General features: G+C 31.8%; 1 protein-coding gene and 1 non-coding gene across 2 annotated transcripts; both read right to left on the reverse strand.

Moving 5' to 3' along the window:
• Nucleotides 1-6,324: 6,324 nt before the first annotated feature.
• On the reverse strand, nucleotides 6,325-6,398 carry TRNAI-AAU (transfer RNA isoleucine (anticodon AAU)). Its single transcript has one exon. It is a non-coding gene; the product is annotated as a tRNA-Ile (tRNA).
• Nucleotides 6,399-7,204: 806 nt separating this feature from the next.
• On the reverse strand, nucleotides 7,205-11,599 carry LOC139845223 (ankyrin repeat domain-containing protein 2B-like). Its single transcript, XM_071835469.1, has 9 exons — nucleotides 11,430-11,599; nucleotides 11,147-11,189; nucleotides 9,976-10,109; nucleotides 9,431-9,637; nucleotides 9,191-9,339; nucleotides 8,871-9,048; nucleotides 8,357-8,449; nucleotides 7,841-7,980; nucleotides 7,205-7,526 (listed from the first exon to the last, which is right to left on the reverse strand). Exons 1-9 carry the CDS (start codon nucleotides 11,436-11,438, stop codon nucleotides 7,427-7,429), a joined length of 1,053 nt encoding a protein of 350 aa, XP_071691570.1. The 5' UTR covers nucleotides 11,439-11,599; the 3' UTR covers nucleotides 7,205-7,426.
• Nucleotides 11,600-16,045: the final 4,446 nt, after the last annotated feature.

The raw sequence follows: 16,045 nt of genomic DNA on the forward strand, positions 1-16,045 counted from the left end.
CAACTTCATGTTAAAGTGTTGACCAATTTTGACTTTGATCGACTTTAATTACCAAATTTGATTTTGACCCATCAATCGACGTTGACCAATTAATTAAACAGATTTTCAAAAATTAGAACGGATTGCCCTTAAAAATGATTAATTGGGAATTAAACGGGGAGTAAACGGATTTTTTACAACACTGGGCTGAAGCTTATGAGAGCTTATAATAAGAGCTTGAGCATATTATTTTAATAAGCTCCAAGTATAGTTTTGTTTGGTAGATATAAAAAGTAGAGCTTATGAAAACCATTAGCTCTAGAAAAAAAACTACTTCTAGTAGAGTGTATTTGGATAAAACTAGCTGGAGTTGAAGCTTATAGTTCGAGCTTCTGAGCTAGAGCTGAAGGTTCAAGCCGGAGCTTATGAGCTAGAGCTGAAGCTGGAGCTTATTTTTAAAGCTGGTAGCTGGAGCTTATATTTCTTTATAAGTGTTTGTTAAACTACCTGGAGCTTATTTTTCAGTTCATAAGCTCTATTTTTTTTTCTTTCATAAGCTACTAGAAATAGCTTCTTTTTTTAAGAGCTTATGATTTTCATAAGCTCTACATTTTACGTCTACCAAACAAATGACAGCTTAATAAAATCATAAGCTCAAGCTCCAATAAGCTTCCATAAGCTCCACGAAGCTTGTGTGCCAAACATACTCGTGGCTTATGAAAAAAAAAGTAGAGCTTATGAATTGGATAATAAGCTCCAGCTAATTTACCACACTTATAGGGTGTGTTTGGTGTTACTAGCTGGAGCTGGAGCTGAAGCTTATAGACGGAGCTGGTAGCTGAAGCTTATTTTTGAAGCTGGAAGCTGGAGCTTATTTTTTAATAAGTGTGTGGTGAAAAGTAGCTGGAGCTAGAGCTTATTGTTGTAAATTGACTAAAATAGACAATAAAATATACGATAGATAATTATATAAGGGTCAAAAGCGTAATTTTAAACATCATAAGCTATAAAGTTTAGGAGCTTATTTTTAAAAACTATTCCAACTAGCTTCTTTTTTTAGAGCTTATTTTTTTCATAAGCTCGAAAACTTATGTCATCCAAACGATGCTACTAGCTTAAGCTTAGGAAAAAATAAGCTTAAGCTCTCATAAGCTCTAACAAGCTGCGCGGCCAAACACACCACATAGAAAATAATAAGCTTCAGCTACCAGCTTCAAAAATAAGCTTCAACTCCAGCTCTAGTCCAAAAGCTCCAGCTCCAGCTACAAGCTCCAACTAGTTTCATATATCTCTTTTTTCTTTAATCTGTTTTTCCTATATTCTAATTCTATTCTACTCAAATATATAAGAATTTGTTTAAAAAAAAAAAATACTAACGACAATTTTAAGGACTGTCGTTAACATGTATTATTTTATTGTATATACTCATAACTGCCAGTTAGAAAATGACTGGTAACCGCTATGTACAATCATATAATGTATGTTGACGACATATTTAAGAACTGTAGTTAGCAAAATTCTTAAATATAATAAGTAATAAATTAATAGAAGCTTATGTGCAATATGATGTAAAATAAAATATAGAATCAAATTATATCTTGAAATTTTTTGAGAGATATTTATGCCTTTAGATAATGTAAAGTTCTTATTCTTATTAATAAGAGACGTCATCATCACAAATAGGGCATCTTACCGAATGGAGATCAATGTCACGATTATCTAGTTCAACACGAACCAGTGTGTGTCGCTTTAGTAATCTCCAAATGAACACCCCAACTTTTAAAGGTACAAGATTATTTCTAAGTGTTTCTGCCTGCGAATTTGCTCTACTTGTTATGTTTTCGTCTTCTATTAGCCGCGGGAGAACTTCAGCGAATAAGGTCTAGGTGTTGGAGAATTTCAATTGCCACGAATCTCTAATCTTGTCAAGTTTAATATAAGAATATATAAGATTATATAATTCAGCAAGCTCATCGAGAGCTATCCCACATGAACTGCGATTCCAATTCGAGGTAAGGTTGCAAACTCGATTCTACCAATCAACACGATCACAGACCAAAGATTCTTTTGCAACTTCGAGATGGTAAAGGCGATCGAACTTCACATGTAACACAGCATCAGCCAACCAAGGATCATCTCAAAATGTTGTAGAACCCCCTAACTCGTACAAAGGAGCTGCGAAAGTTTGGTATGATCATGTTCAACTCGAATATTAATCCACGTCCACTGTTGCCTTGTGTGATGACCCGGAAATTTCTGACCAAATTTAAACTTAATCTTTGTATGATTAACATTTCCGACACGATAAGCAAAGTCTGTAAAACTGAATCTCAAAATTTTTGAACTACTTTTATATATTTAAATACCCTTCGGTTGTTTTCGACGATTCGCGAACAATTATATGTAAATAGATACATATATACTATAACTTGAAAAGGTAACAATGTATTAATTATTTGATACCGTACATTAAACTTATTGGTTTAAATATCTATTTGAATATATATGATAAGTTGAAATATTTATTATTAAAATTTATTTATAAATAACTTCCAATGTGTATTTAAAAACTGATTTATGTATATTAAAAAAAATATATACATATATATAATTTCAAGTTATTTAGTAAACGATAGTAACATTTTCAAATTGCTACAGTACCCAAAATGCTACAGTGTTTTTGAAAATCACTATTTGCTACAGTGAATTGCTACAGTAAAAATCACTATTTGCTATAGTGAATTGCTACAGTAGCTTTGCTACAGTGGTATAGTTTATGGATGATTTAAGACTATATTTTGACAAAGTTACAATTCACGAAACGTAAAGTACAAGTTTTCTCAGTATACGATAGGACGTTCGAAAAACCGGAACCAGGACATAAGTCGAGTGACGACGTACGACTTATCGGAACGAAAATTACAAGTCAACTATGCATGTAAATTTAATATAATATATAATTAATTATATAAATTAAATATATTATATTAATAATTAAAAAATATGTCGACAAACTAGAAGTTAAAAGATCATGAGCTGGAAATCCATCCCATGCGATCGCATGGGAAATGGTCTTGGAGGCCATGCGATCGCATGGCAGTCCTGGACAGGCCACACCTATAAAGCTCGAGATATCTGCCTCTGTTTTAATTTAAAAATTACTCCGTATTATTATTATTATTATTATTATTATTATTATTATTATTATTATTATTATTATTATTATTATTATTATTATTATTATTAAGATTAATATTATTATTAATCTTATTATTATTAGTAGTATTTGTATTATTATTAGTATTATACATAAAATACTACGACGAGGTGATGAGCGTGTCACTTTCAAAATAGTTTTATGAGCCGGATAAAGCTAAGAAAATTATGGTTTATTGCCAAGGAGGTTATGGGTAATATTCATGGGTATTATTTGCAAGTCAAACCTAGTGTTATCATCTCCGTTACGTCTACGTACTTTTCTACAATATTGAATCTCAATATTGATATGTAAGTACTTATATTTTATCTTTTATATAATAATTGTGTATCCATGTCTAGTCCTCGAGTATATATATTTATACATGCTTGTATGCTAAATTTCCTTGTTAAACAGTTTATGATGTACCACGAATTAAATACATATATTACTGGTAAAAGGTATATGATATACATGTTTTTGGAAAGCTGACGAAAAATCAATAACTTTTCATTTAGATATCGAATAATTTCGATGAACGGATTAAAAGATGTGAGCAACTGAATTATGATTGAAGTTAATTGAAATTGCTTTTGAATCTACAATTAAGATTTAAACAACTTGTTTACGAGATTGATAAATTGGATTTTTGAATATTACCAACCGAGTAAATGAATCCTTATATAAGGTACGTCTCGTTTTGTTAAACTATTGTCAAAATTGACTTTTTGAAACAACATTGGATAACTTTTGTATGTCAATATCGAGCATTAGGATTGTGATACACTATGACCTGACATAGCTTGATAGACATTTATTGACCAACATATGTTCTCTAGGTTGAGATCTACGGTTATTTGGTAATCCGTGTTTCGATCACATTTTGGTGAACGACTTTATATGCTGCTAAGGTGAGTTTCATTTGCTCCCTTTTTAAATGCTTTTGCAATATATATTTTTGGGCTGAGAATACATGCACTTTATTTTAAACAATGGACACAAGTACATACTAAATTCTATACTGAGTTTGAACCGAAAATCCCTTAGCTTTGGTAACTAGTAACTGCCGGTTATAAGAACTGGTGGGCGCGAGTAGTAGTATATGGATCCATAGGGCTTGATATCCCCGTTCGAGCTAGAGCGCTAGCCTTTTAACGGACGTATGCTATTTGAGAAGCGTACACGTTGGTTTGCGTGTATTATTAAGATGATTATACAAAGGGTACAAATTATATATACGTTAAGTTTAGTTACCAGGGTGCTCAATTTTGTAGAATATTTTGATAAACGTTTCTGGATGAAACAACTGAAATATTGTGATCCACTTTTATATACAGATTATGCGAAACACTAAAACTATGAACTCACCAATCTTTGTGTTGACACTTGTTAGCATGTTTATTCTCAGGTTCCCTAGAAGTCTTCCGCTGTTTGCTTATATGTTAGACAAGCTATGTGCATGGAGTCTTACATGACATGTTTATCAAGGAAACGTTGCATTCACCAAATCATCACCGTGTATCTTATTTTGACTGCATTGTCAATGGAAGTACTATTGTAAACTATTATTTACGGTGATTGTCTATATGTAGAAATCATCAAATGTTGAAAACATTTGATTTAAATATTCATTTATGGTGTGCCTTTTCAAAAGAATGCAATGTTTACAAAACATATCATATAGAGGTCAAATACCTCGCAATGAAATCGATGAATGACGTGTTCGTCCATATGGATTTGGAGCGATCGTCACACCTTGCGACCTAAGCAACACGTTTGAATAAATAAGCCCACCCGACCCTTGAATATAAGAAATAATTTTAGCCCATAGTGTGTTTGGTTCGCTTTTGAGGCGCCACCACTCTTTACCCAATAAAAGTATGTTTTTGTCTTTAAGAGACCCAATGTTTAACCCCATTCCCGTAGGAAGAAATGACATCAACCCTTTAAACCAAGCCATTTTGGAACATTCTCCCGCCCCAAAAGAAATTGCTTCTTATACACTCAACATGATTAATAACACTCACAGGGGCCCGGAAGAGTGAGAAATAATATAGTGGCAAACTATGAAGGACCGACTTAACTAGGGCTAGCCTTCCACCAAAAGAGATCGTTTTTACTTTCCATCCCGAGAGTGTCAAATTAAATTTTTCCACAACCGTCTTCCAACTACCAACGCGATTCATGTTACAACCAATAGGTATTCCAAGATAAGTGAATGTGAGTTCCCCAACGTTACACCCGAAATGATTTGCTAGCCTTTCAACTTCATCATTGATTACACCCACGCCAAATAGTGAGCTCTTATGGAAATTAATCTTTAAACCCAAAACATTTTCAAAACACTTAAGTAATTTCATAAGGTTACTCACATAAGTAATTTCATAAGGTTACTCACATTGTGTCGGTTCCACTCTCCAAGAAAGATCGTGTCATCCACATATTGAAAATGAGAAACCATCACCTTATCCGCACCAACTTCAACCCCTTTGAAAAAGCCATTTGCAATCGCAGCTTTGGTAAGAACTTTTAATCCTTTTGATGCTATAATAAATATGAAAGGTAATAGGGGGTCAACTTGTCAAACTCCTATATGTAGAGAGAACTCACTAATAGGGGATTCGTTTACAAGGATGGAAATGCTATCCGATTGGAGACAAGTCATAAATTCACTAGTAGGGGATCCGTTCCGTTAACTTCATAAACTTTAATTTTAAATTGATTTCAAGTTAATAATGCCCAAGAGACATGGAAGAATGAATTAATTTGTTGATGAAAACAAATATAGCCTTCATCATTTTTGTTATAACATGAGAAAATAGAATAACGTAGCCATGTTGGAAACTAAAAAGATTGGCCTATGCAGGTCTCGAACCTGCGACCTTCGCGTTATTAGCACGACGCTCTAACCAAAAGCTTAGTCGTCCGTAAATCAAAGGGCTATAAATCCACTACTTATTGTCAAATTCTCTTTTTGAATATGTTAGGTGATTATAATAAAATAAAACAAATATTAATAACATGAGAAAATAAGGATTTGTTGTAACAAAACTCCGTATAAGGTATTATTAGCCCATGTAATCTATGGATGATAGAAAACCTAACATGAGAAAATAGAATAACGTAGCCATGTTGGAAACTAAAAAGATTGGCCTATGCAGGTCTCGAACCTGCGACCTTCGCGTTATTAGCACGACGCTCTAACCAACTGAGCTAATAGGCCTTGATATGAGGAGTATATACTACATAATTAACTAATAATGTAAACTAAAATAAAGTTTAAATCGTATATTAACGATGGGGTTATACAGGTTGGTCTTGCAATGTATTCCGGCTCTTCTTTATAATCGACCTTGAAATGATTTCACGTAAACTACAGGTTAATAGGATTAAATTAAATTAAATATCTGTATATAATCGAAATATACTAGTGAACTCTGTCTTCTGAACTAATTTTACTTGAAAGGTAAGTAATTTATTTGAGATGAAAGAGGTTAGATCGGCGGGGAACCTTTAACCCCGTACACCCTTTGGATGCCAACTGCCTACCGGGTCGTGTGCAATCCCAGGCAAGTGTGGTCGGAACCAACCCCTGTTCCAACGCCAAGCACAAATGGTGGCCGATTCGAATCGAACCTTCGCCTTATTTGAGATGAACAGCCATGGTCAAATGGACGTTTGCGGGGCACCCTGGCCACCCAGGCTATGCCCGGATGGTTAAAGGTAAGTAATTTATAACCATACTAATAGTTGGTGCCTGTGTTATTGTTTATTTTCAAAATGATAACTAATTACTAATTACTATTACCATTACTATATGTATCCATAGCAAGTAATATTGTTAGTTTTGTGTATGGGTAAGAAGTCTAAATAGTCACATTCCCAGGATACACAAAAGTAGCATGCTTGTCTAGAAGAAAATTCAAGATTTCTTACAAATCAATACTTTGCTTGCAACAAAGACCAATCCATGAATTCATGGTTTTGAACAACCTAACAACTGAAATAAATCTCATTCACTTGGAGATGTACACACAAAGTTTACTGAAATAAATCTCATTCACTGGAATAAATCCGTTGCAATAGCTTCCAAGTACACACAAAGTTTACCATAAAGAAGACAAGGTCAATTGTGTAATTTTACTAGAAAAAACAAATAAGACAGACCAACATTGGCACTCGTTGACGAATTCTGATGATTCAACATAAGAAACATTAAAAAGTGGACAATCTCCGACACCACAGATCCACTTATAGGAAAGCATCCTTTTCGAGCAGCTTAAGTACCTCGTTCTGATTGTTCAGCTTCGCGACATCAATAGGTGTCTTTCCATCCATGTTTTGCAAAGTCCTAAAACAAGAAAATCAAAATTTAAAACTACAACAAAACATAAAAATAGAAGTGGTGACTTCAATCTTGTAAATAATAAATAGTTAAATACTTTATCGTAACTACTCGTTAGCAATTTTAAACTTTTTAAAGAAAAGAAGATGGTGTTTGCAGACTCGCTCAAGCTGCCAAGCCTGACCAAACAAATTTTAACCTTGAACTTGCTCGCATTGACCCGTTACCCAAACCACCCAAACCACCCAAACACCCAATTTACCACTTCTAGGTTTAACCAATAAGGATTGTGGATTAAATAATCGGATCGGATAGCTTACACGGCTGCACCATTATCAAGTAAGAGGGCGACACATTCTTTCCTGCCATAACCAGCAGCGTAATGGAGGGCAGTATTTTTGTTCTTATCTAATGCATCCACCTTTGCTCCAGCCTCAAGAAGAACTTGTGCACATTTCACCTACAATTGCGACATAAGTATTCGTCATAAAGATCCCAAAATTCCTCTCATCATCACTGTTGAATTGACACTTTACGGATTTTATATTCAATCAAGCATTCAAAAGTACAAGTTAATTATAGGTGCAGAATAGCAGAAGTGTAGATAAAACGGAAGCATGTCATATATCAGTTGTTAAAAAGAAAATGAACTCGCTAGCTGTAACAGTAATCACCACAAAAAACATATTTAAAGCGAATATGAAAAGAAAACATTACACAGCAATGATAAACAAAAACATTGTAAGTCAATGATTTATTAATAAAGTTCTCAGCTTTGCAAAAAAAAGCAATGATAAACAAAAACCAAGCATATATCGGATACAATCATATCGTACCTCCCCATAGCCACATGAAAAATGTAATGCTGTCCTTCCCTCTGAATCTTCTTCATCTTTATCAGCACCAGACTCTAATGCCTTCTTCAAACCCTAGTTATATATGCAACCAAGAAGAATAAATAAATTATTTTCTACAGTTAAGCATAAAAAATATATTTTTTATTATTTTTATTATCACGTTTGACACACTCTCGGACTAGACATAATATGTGACTTGTAACTTGCATAAAATCTCCTAATCATATAATTCATATAATCAAATTACATTACCATTTAAAATGCCGTCATTATCAAACTTGGCAAGATTTTTTTTTAAAGGCAAACTGACACACCCATATACAAATTTTTCACGGATATATACATGGATGTCCACCCCTGGAATTGAAACCCCAACTTCTTGATTGCAAAGGTCACCTCGATACCAACCCCTAGGCCAATGACCCTTTGTTATCAAACTTGACACGATATTATATAATGACCAGTAGAAAGCTTATACGTAATGCTCAAGTACCTCGAGGTCACCAGTACTAGCAGTCTGATGAACAATAGACTCGACCTCATTTACTACTTCTTCTTCATCTTCAGCTTCATCTGCTACTGTATTTCCAGCTGAAGCGGTTGCATCTCCAGTGACTGCAAGACCCATTGCTTCACCCAGTTTCTTTAGAACATCTTGATCATTCCAGTACCTAGTTGTCGCCAAGAAGAAAAAATCAAACAATTTTAAATCCACGTACTAATAAATAGTTAAAAACATTGAGGAAAATTACAAAGAAAATCAATAAAGGTTGGTGCATATTATAATATTGATGATATTTAAGATTGAACAACCTCATCATAGCTGTTGGACCTCCAGATTCTATTTCTTCTAAAATAGGTTTTAATGCTGGATCTTCTTTGATGCGTGCCATTCGCTCTTCAAGTTGATCCTTTTGAGCTGGATTAGATAAGCTCTCAAGCATCTGAGACATTGATGGATCCTGCCACATATAGGCAAATAAACATTCATTACAACTATATCACATGACCGTAACAGCATAATATAACACGTTTAATATAAATTTACAATACCTGCATCATTGCACTACCGAGACGCTCAGCCATGTTCATGAATTGTGGGTTCTGCATAACCTGCTGCATGGTAGAATAATACTGTTGTGTATCAAACTGGGGAATACCTTCATCAGCACCCTGGAAAGTTTGCTGGAGTTGCTCAGCCATTTGGTTAAAAGAGGGATCTTTTGCTATTTGCTCAGCTAATTCCTTAATGCTTGGATCCTGTAACCACCCTCAAAAGATAAAATATGTAAATCAACTCTGAACAAAAGCTGTACACTGGAAACTTAAAACTTGGATTATTGCTAAAATCAAGTACGTGTGGCTTTTTATTACTTGTACAATAAATTCCTTCAATTTGGTTATAAGTACCTTTTTCTAAACATCATAATAAGTTCATAACGACGTTATAATGTGTACCAAATAATTGTAAACGGTCCATTCAAACTCGTTAATCAATAAAATGAAACCATAACTCATTAAGTAAGAGATGTGTGTGAGTGTGTGCGCGCGCGTGTGTGTAATGTAGTCATTCATAGACATGATAGAAAGTATCATACATTGAGTAGACCAGCCATAGAAGAAAAGTCAAATGCACCACCAGGAAATCCAGATCCAGCTCCAGGCATGGACGGTATATCTGAGGAGCTTGATTCTGAGGATGTTTTCTTCACGGCTGGTTCAGCCTTCGTTTCTGCATAAGAGAAAATAAATTCACATGTATAAAAAACTATGAATCGATGCAAAAAAAAGCGAAAAAAGACGAATGAATCTTATTAGATAAACAACACGAGTTAAAAAAAAGCATCTAGTAAGCTTGGCGGATCTATCAGCCATCCTTGAGAAAGGATACAGAAGTTATTTAACAAATTCCACATTAATTCACGCATTATGTAAACTATACTGATTCAACCTTAACTTTCAAACTCCCGAAAAGATTGCGCGTTGTCTTATTAGAAAAAGTAAACTAATAAATGAATCAAATTAGTAAAATATCTTTGTCAAATTTAACTGCAAACTTCTATGAGAACGAAGAACTTCTTATATGGTTCTTGGTCATAATGACAGAATCAAAGACTATTCGAAAGCTGTTTTTAATAGAAGACAGACTAATATCCTCTTAAATGTAAATGTGTCCTTCATTACCACACAATTAATGATACAAACAGAAAAGTTGTTTACTGTTTTAGGTGCCTTGGGATCTCAAAAATTTGTAGTGATGAAGAACGCATATGAGATACTAGAGAATATGCTACAACTAAAATTTTATTTTACTTCGTTTGTCCAATTGATGGATATATAAATATAAAAGATTATAAAAAACTTATTTAGTCTCTTCTCACTTGTTTACACTTTAAGTATCAAAACGAACTCCTAAATTCTTTCACATAATTTTCAACCACCCCAAGTCCCAACAAAAAAAGTAATAATATGTTTAATAATACAATAAAGTAGGCTCCTTTATACCAGTAGTATACTAGTATGTTCTCACATCAGACGTGTAAATTTCGCTTGATCTTTATCGAGATAGCTCAAGCACATCGTGTATGATTTAGCAAAATTTGTGAGTTCAATCAAGTATTAGTGTTTAAGCAAATGAACAAATTATCTATAAATAAAAAGTAACTAATTTTAGATCAACCAATCCATCAATCAATCTTCTCTAATCATATTCATTTTATTTATCCATATGTTATATCTTCACCACCAAGTAAACTTCAAAACACATACCAGTAGAAGTCTCAGGTTTGACCGCAGTATTTTTCTCGTTGGCCTGTAACAAAAAAACAACACAATCGAATCCATCAACAAAAACTAAACCCTAATAAAAAGTCACCTGGATCAATAAATATTATTATTCAATAACTAAACAGACTTTCCTAAAAATTCTATTTACTAAACTATCGTAATACTTTACCAAATAGCAGTGAATCAAACATTCAAACTGCGAGTTAAATTAAAATTTAAAATAATAAATAGAAACAAACAGAGAGTTGAATTGATAAATTTATACCTTAGACATGATGATTGAGTCGTCGAATTAAATTTTAATAAAAAAATAGTACTAATAAAATAATTTATAGATCGAAAAAAGATTGAATAAATTAGCGAGGATAAATAGTTGGGTGATTGAGGTTTTTGATAAAACCTTTATTTATATATACTCCTCCTATACAAAACGGTGAGGCAAGATCAGGGAGAAGGAGAACACGAAGTTAGGATGAAATTGTGGGCCATTATCTATATCTCTCCAGCCTGACACTATAAGAAATTGCACATGGATCTGAATGCTTTTGGTCCACTGATATTGAGCTGTACATTCTGACTCTTATATTGGGCCTAAATCCCAATTAGCCCAAAAACAATCGAATTTTTATACCTCATAGTCTAGATAAACATTGCGTATCCTCAAAACACTGCTTATTCTTATTCCGTCTCAACATTAATATTTTATTTCGACACTTAGTTTTAGTTTTATTTTCATATAAGTTCATTAGGCCCGATGCCCGAGGAAAGAAAGTTTCCAAGGTGATGGGTAATTCCGATGCTTGACGGTGTTATTAATTGGGTCGGGCGTTCTTATTCTTTATTGAGTTGCAAGTTTAGTGTTTTAGATGTTTGGTTTGTGCATTGTCTAGGAGTAGACTGATATTGAGTTTCTATTGGCATGGTCTTAGATTTTATTTTGTAGGTCGGCCCGTTAGGTTTCGGCTCGCTATAGATAATTTTATTTTGTAGGTTGGCCCTTTTGGAGTACAGTGTTATTGAGTTTCTATTGATGCTCTTGGTTTGTTAGTTTATACAGTAGCTTTTACTAAAAACTCGTATCTAATGAAAATCTTCGTTAAATTATAAAGTTTAAAGCTTTTATATGGAGGGAAAAAACTAAAAGTTGTGACGACCCGGGAATTTTCGACCAAATTTAAACTTAATCTTTATATGTTTCCGACACGATAAGCAAAGTCTGTTAAGTTGAGTCTCAAAGTTTTTGGAACAGTTTACATAAAATCATTTGGCCTTTGACTATGCCCGATGATTCACAAACAAGTGTGTGTAAGTAAATATGTATGTATATATATATATATATAGTGTAAGTATATATATATGTGTATATATATATATATATATATATATATATATATATATATATATATATATATATATATATATATATATATATATATATATATATATATATATAACAAAGGTGTAATATTTTCAATTAATGAACTACACTTTAATCATTGGAATTAAAATGTAAAACAATTATTAGGTTGTTATTAAAATAAATATATATATATAAATTCTATACATAAGTAATACTATAAATATTATAATATAAATATAGAATTAATAAATAATAAAGAATCAATATATTATGTAATAATTAATAAATAGTAAAAGAAATTACAAAAATAGTTACTAGTATTATTACTGCTTTCATTGTAATTAAAGATGAATGTTAACATTAATATTATTGTATTATTAATAGTATCATTGTTATTAGTAAAATTATAATATAATTATTGTTAGGATTATTAATAGTATTATTATTACTAATTTCATTACTAGTACTAGAATAAATATTTATATAAATATCAGTGTATTATATATAAATATATATATATAAGAAATTTTGATACAATTGATTCGTTAAATTATTATTATTATTATTATTATTATTAATATCGTTATTATCATTATAGATATTATTATTTGAAGTAAATACAATCTATTAATATTATCAGTAACAATATAATTAATATAAATTTTATGTTTACAAGTGCCATTATTATTTATTATTAATAACATTATTATAATCAGTAATATAAATAATTATGATAACTAATATAGTGTTATAATTTTTTTTATCATTAATTCTTATCATTTACTGGATACCATCATTTTTAGTATTATGTTCAGTATTATTTTAAGTGTTAATATTATTATAAACATTATTATTATTATTATTAATATTATTATTATTATTATTATTAAAAAGTATTATTATTATATTTGTTAATTGAAGAACTTTACAAAAACTGGTACAGAATTTGCTTTACGTTCACATCAACCTTTTATAAATTTGTTTTTGGTCTAACATTATGTGATAACAGAATCAAATTCGTACAAGTTAGTTGAGATTAGATATCGGATTATAATTTTTATTTATTCTGATTAATAATTCTGTCAGATTTTGTTATCAATCGATATCACGATTACTAGCATTCAAATTCGGTAAATCAAAGATATTTAGTGATTCAACAACTCATACTTTATATAATACTTACTGCATTCCATGAATTAAGCACAGAAAATATATATATATTTAAAAAAAGGAAACGTTCGTTCTCTGTTCTTGAGTCCAAATCACTAAAGCTCGATTCTTTAAATGATTTCAAAATGTGTTTAAACCATTTTGTTAGGAATCTTCCAATGAAACTGTCCACAAAATATCCTATTTCAATTCGTTATAACAAGGTAGAATTTTGAAGTCAAACTTTCGTATTCAAAAGTCAAACTGCCTGTTATTAGCGAAATTCGAAATTTTGTTTAAGCTTTGAGTTCAATTGAGTATAAGGAAAGTTTCTAGGGAGGATTATAAACTTATTTCATATTGAAATTTTTTCTTGAAACCGTTTATAAATCGAAATCAAAATTTGAGTTATGGTACGCTACAACGAGTTTCAGTTTTATATATATATAATTTTTTTTTCTTTTTCTCGACTGATCAAATCAAAATCAATATATACAGATAGTTTCTGGTTCGTTTACATCCTCTAGTACAATTAGTGATTGGTTATTGATAATGCTAAAAACGAACATATATTTCATAGCATTATCCCTAAAGAAAGACAAGCTTTTAGTTACAATTGTTCTATTTACAAGTGATATTCGTTTAAATAATAAAAGGTGAAGACAAAAGACAGATTCGATGAATTGAAGACGCAAACGACCAAAAAGCTCAAAAGTACAAAGTACAATCAAAGTGGTTCCAATTATTGATAAGAAACGTCTCAAAATTACAAGAGTACAAGACGCAAAACGCAAAGTACAAGATATTAAATTATACGCAAGGACGTTCGAAAATTCGGAACCGGGACCAAAGTCAACTCTCAACGCTCGACGCAACGGACTAAAAATTACAAGTCAACTATGCACATAAATATAATATAATATTTAAATAATTCTTATAATTATTTATATATTATATTTATTTATTAAAACGTCCACAAGCAAAGAAACAAAAATATGTGAGCTGCTACCTACCCCCATGCGATCGCATGGCCTGGAGGCACAAAAGCCATGCAATCGCATGGTCCTGAAATCCAGCCCACAGGCCTATAAATTCGCAGCTTTGGTTCATCATACATCCATCTTTTCTTCTTCTTACTCATACGTAAACATATATATATATATATATATATATATATATATATATATATATATATATATATATATATATATATATATATATATATATATATATAATTTTAATTTTAATTCTAATTCTAATAATAAGGGTATGTTAGCGAATGTTGTAAGGGTGTAAAGTCGAAATTATGTCCGTGTAACTCTACGCTATTTTTAATCACTGTAAGTTATGGTTAATGTTATTTTTATTTTAATGTCTCGTAGCTAAGTTATTATTATGCTTATTTAAGACGAAGTAATCATGATGTTGGGCTAAAAATATTAAGATTGGGTAATTGGGCTTTGTACCATAATTGGGATTTGGACAAAAGAACGACACTTGTGGAAATTAGACTATGGGCTATTAATGGGCTTTATATTATGTGACGATCGCTCCAAATCCATATGGACGAACACGTCATTCATTGATTTCATTGCGAGGTATTTGACCTCTATGTGATACATTTTGTAACATTGTATTCGTTTGAAAAGGTATTTCATAAATGAATATATAAATTCCAGGTTTTTAACATCTGATGATTCCTACGTATAGACAATCACCATTTAAATGATTTACAATAATACATCTGTTGACAATACAGTCAAAATAAGATACATGGTAATGGTTTGGTGAATGCAAGTTTCTTGTATATAGCATGTATGACTCCAAGCACATATCTTGTATCACGTATAAGCAAACAGCGGAAGACTTCTAGAATCCTGAGAATAAACATGCTTCAAGTGTCAACACAAAGGTTGGTGAGTTCATAGTTTTAATATTACACATAATCCGTATATCAATATGGATTACAAAAGTTCAGTTGTTTTATTCAAAACTTTTATCAATAGGTTTTACATAAAAGGTGGATCACAAGATTTCAGTTGTTTCATCTGAAACGTTTATCAATTGGTTCTACAAAATTGAGCACCCTGGTAACTAAACTTTAACGTTTATATAATTTGTACCCTTTGTATAATCATCTTAATAATACACGCAAACCAACGTGTACGCTTCTCAAATAGCATACGTCCGTTAAAAGGCTAGTGCTCTAGCTCGGACGGGGATGTCAAGCCCTATGGATCCATATATAACTACTCGCGCCCACCAGTTCTTATAACTGGCAGTTACTAGTTACCAAAGCTAAGGGATTTTCGGTTCAAACTCGGTGTAGAATTTAGTATGTACTTGTATCCATTGCGTTTAAAATAAAGTGC

Source organism: Rutidosis leptorrhynchoides, chromosome 4, assembly GCF_046630445.1.
Source record: "Rutidosis leptorrhynchoides isolate AG116_Rl617_1_P2 chromosome 4, CSIRO_AGI_Rlap_v1, whole genome shotgun sequence".
NCBI lineage: Eukaryota > Viridiplantae > Streptophyta > Magnoliopsida > Asterales > Asteraceae > Rutidosis > Rutidosis leptorrhynchoides.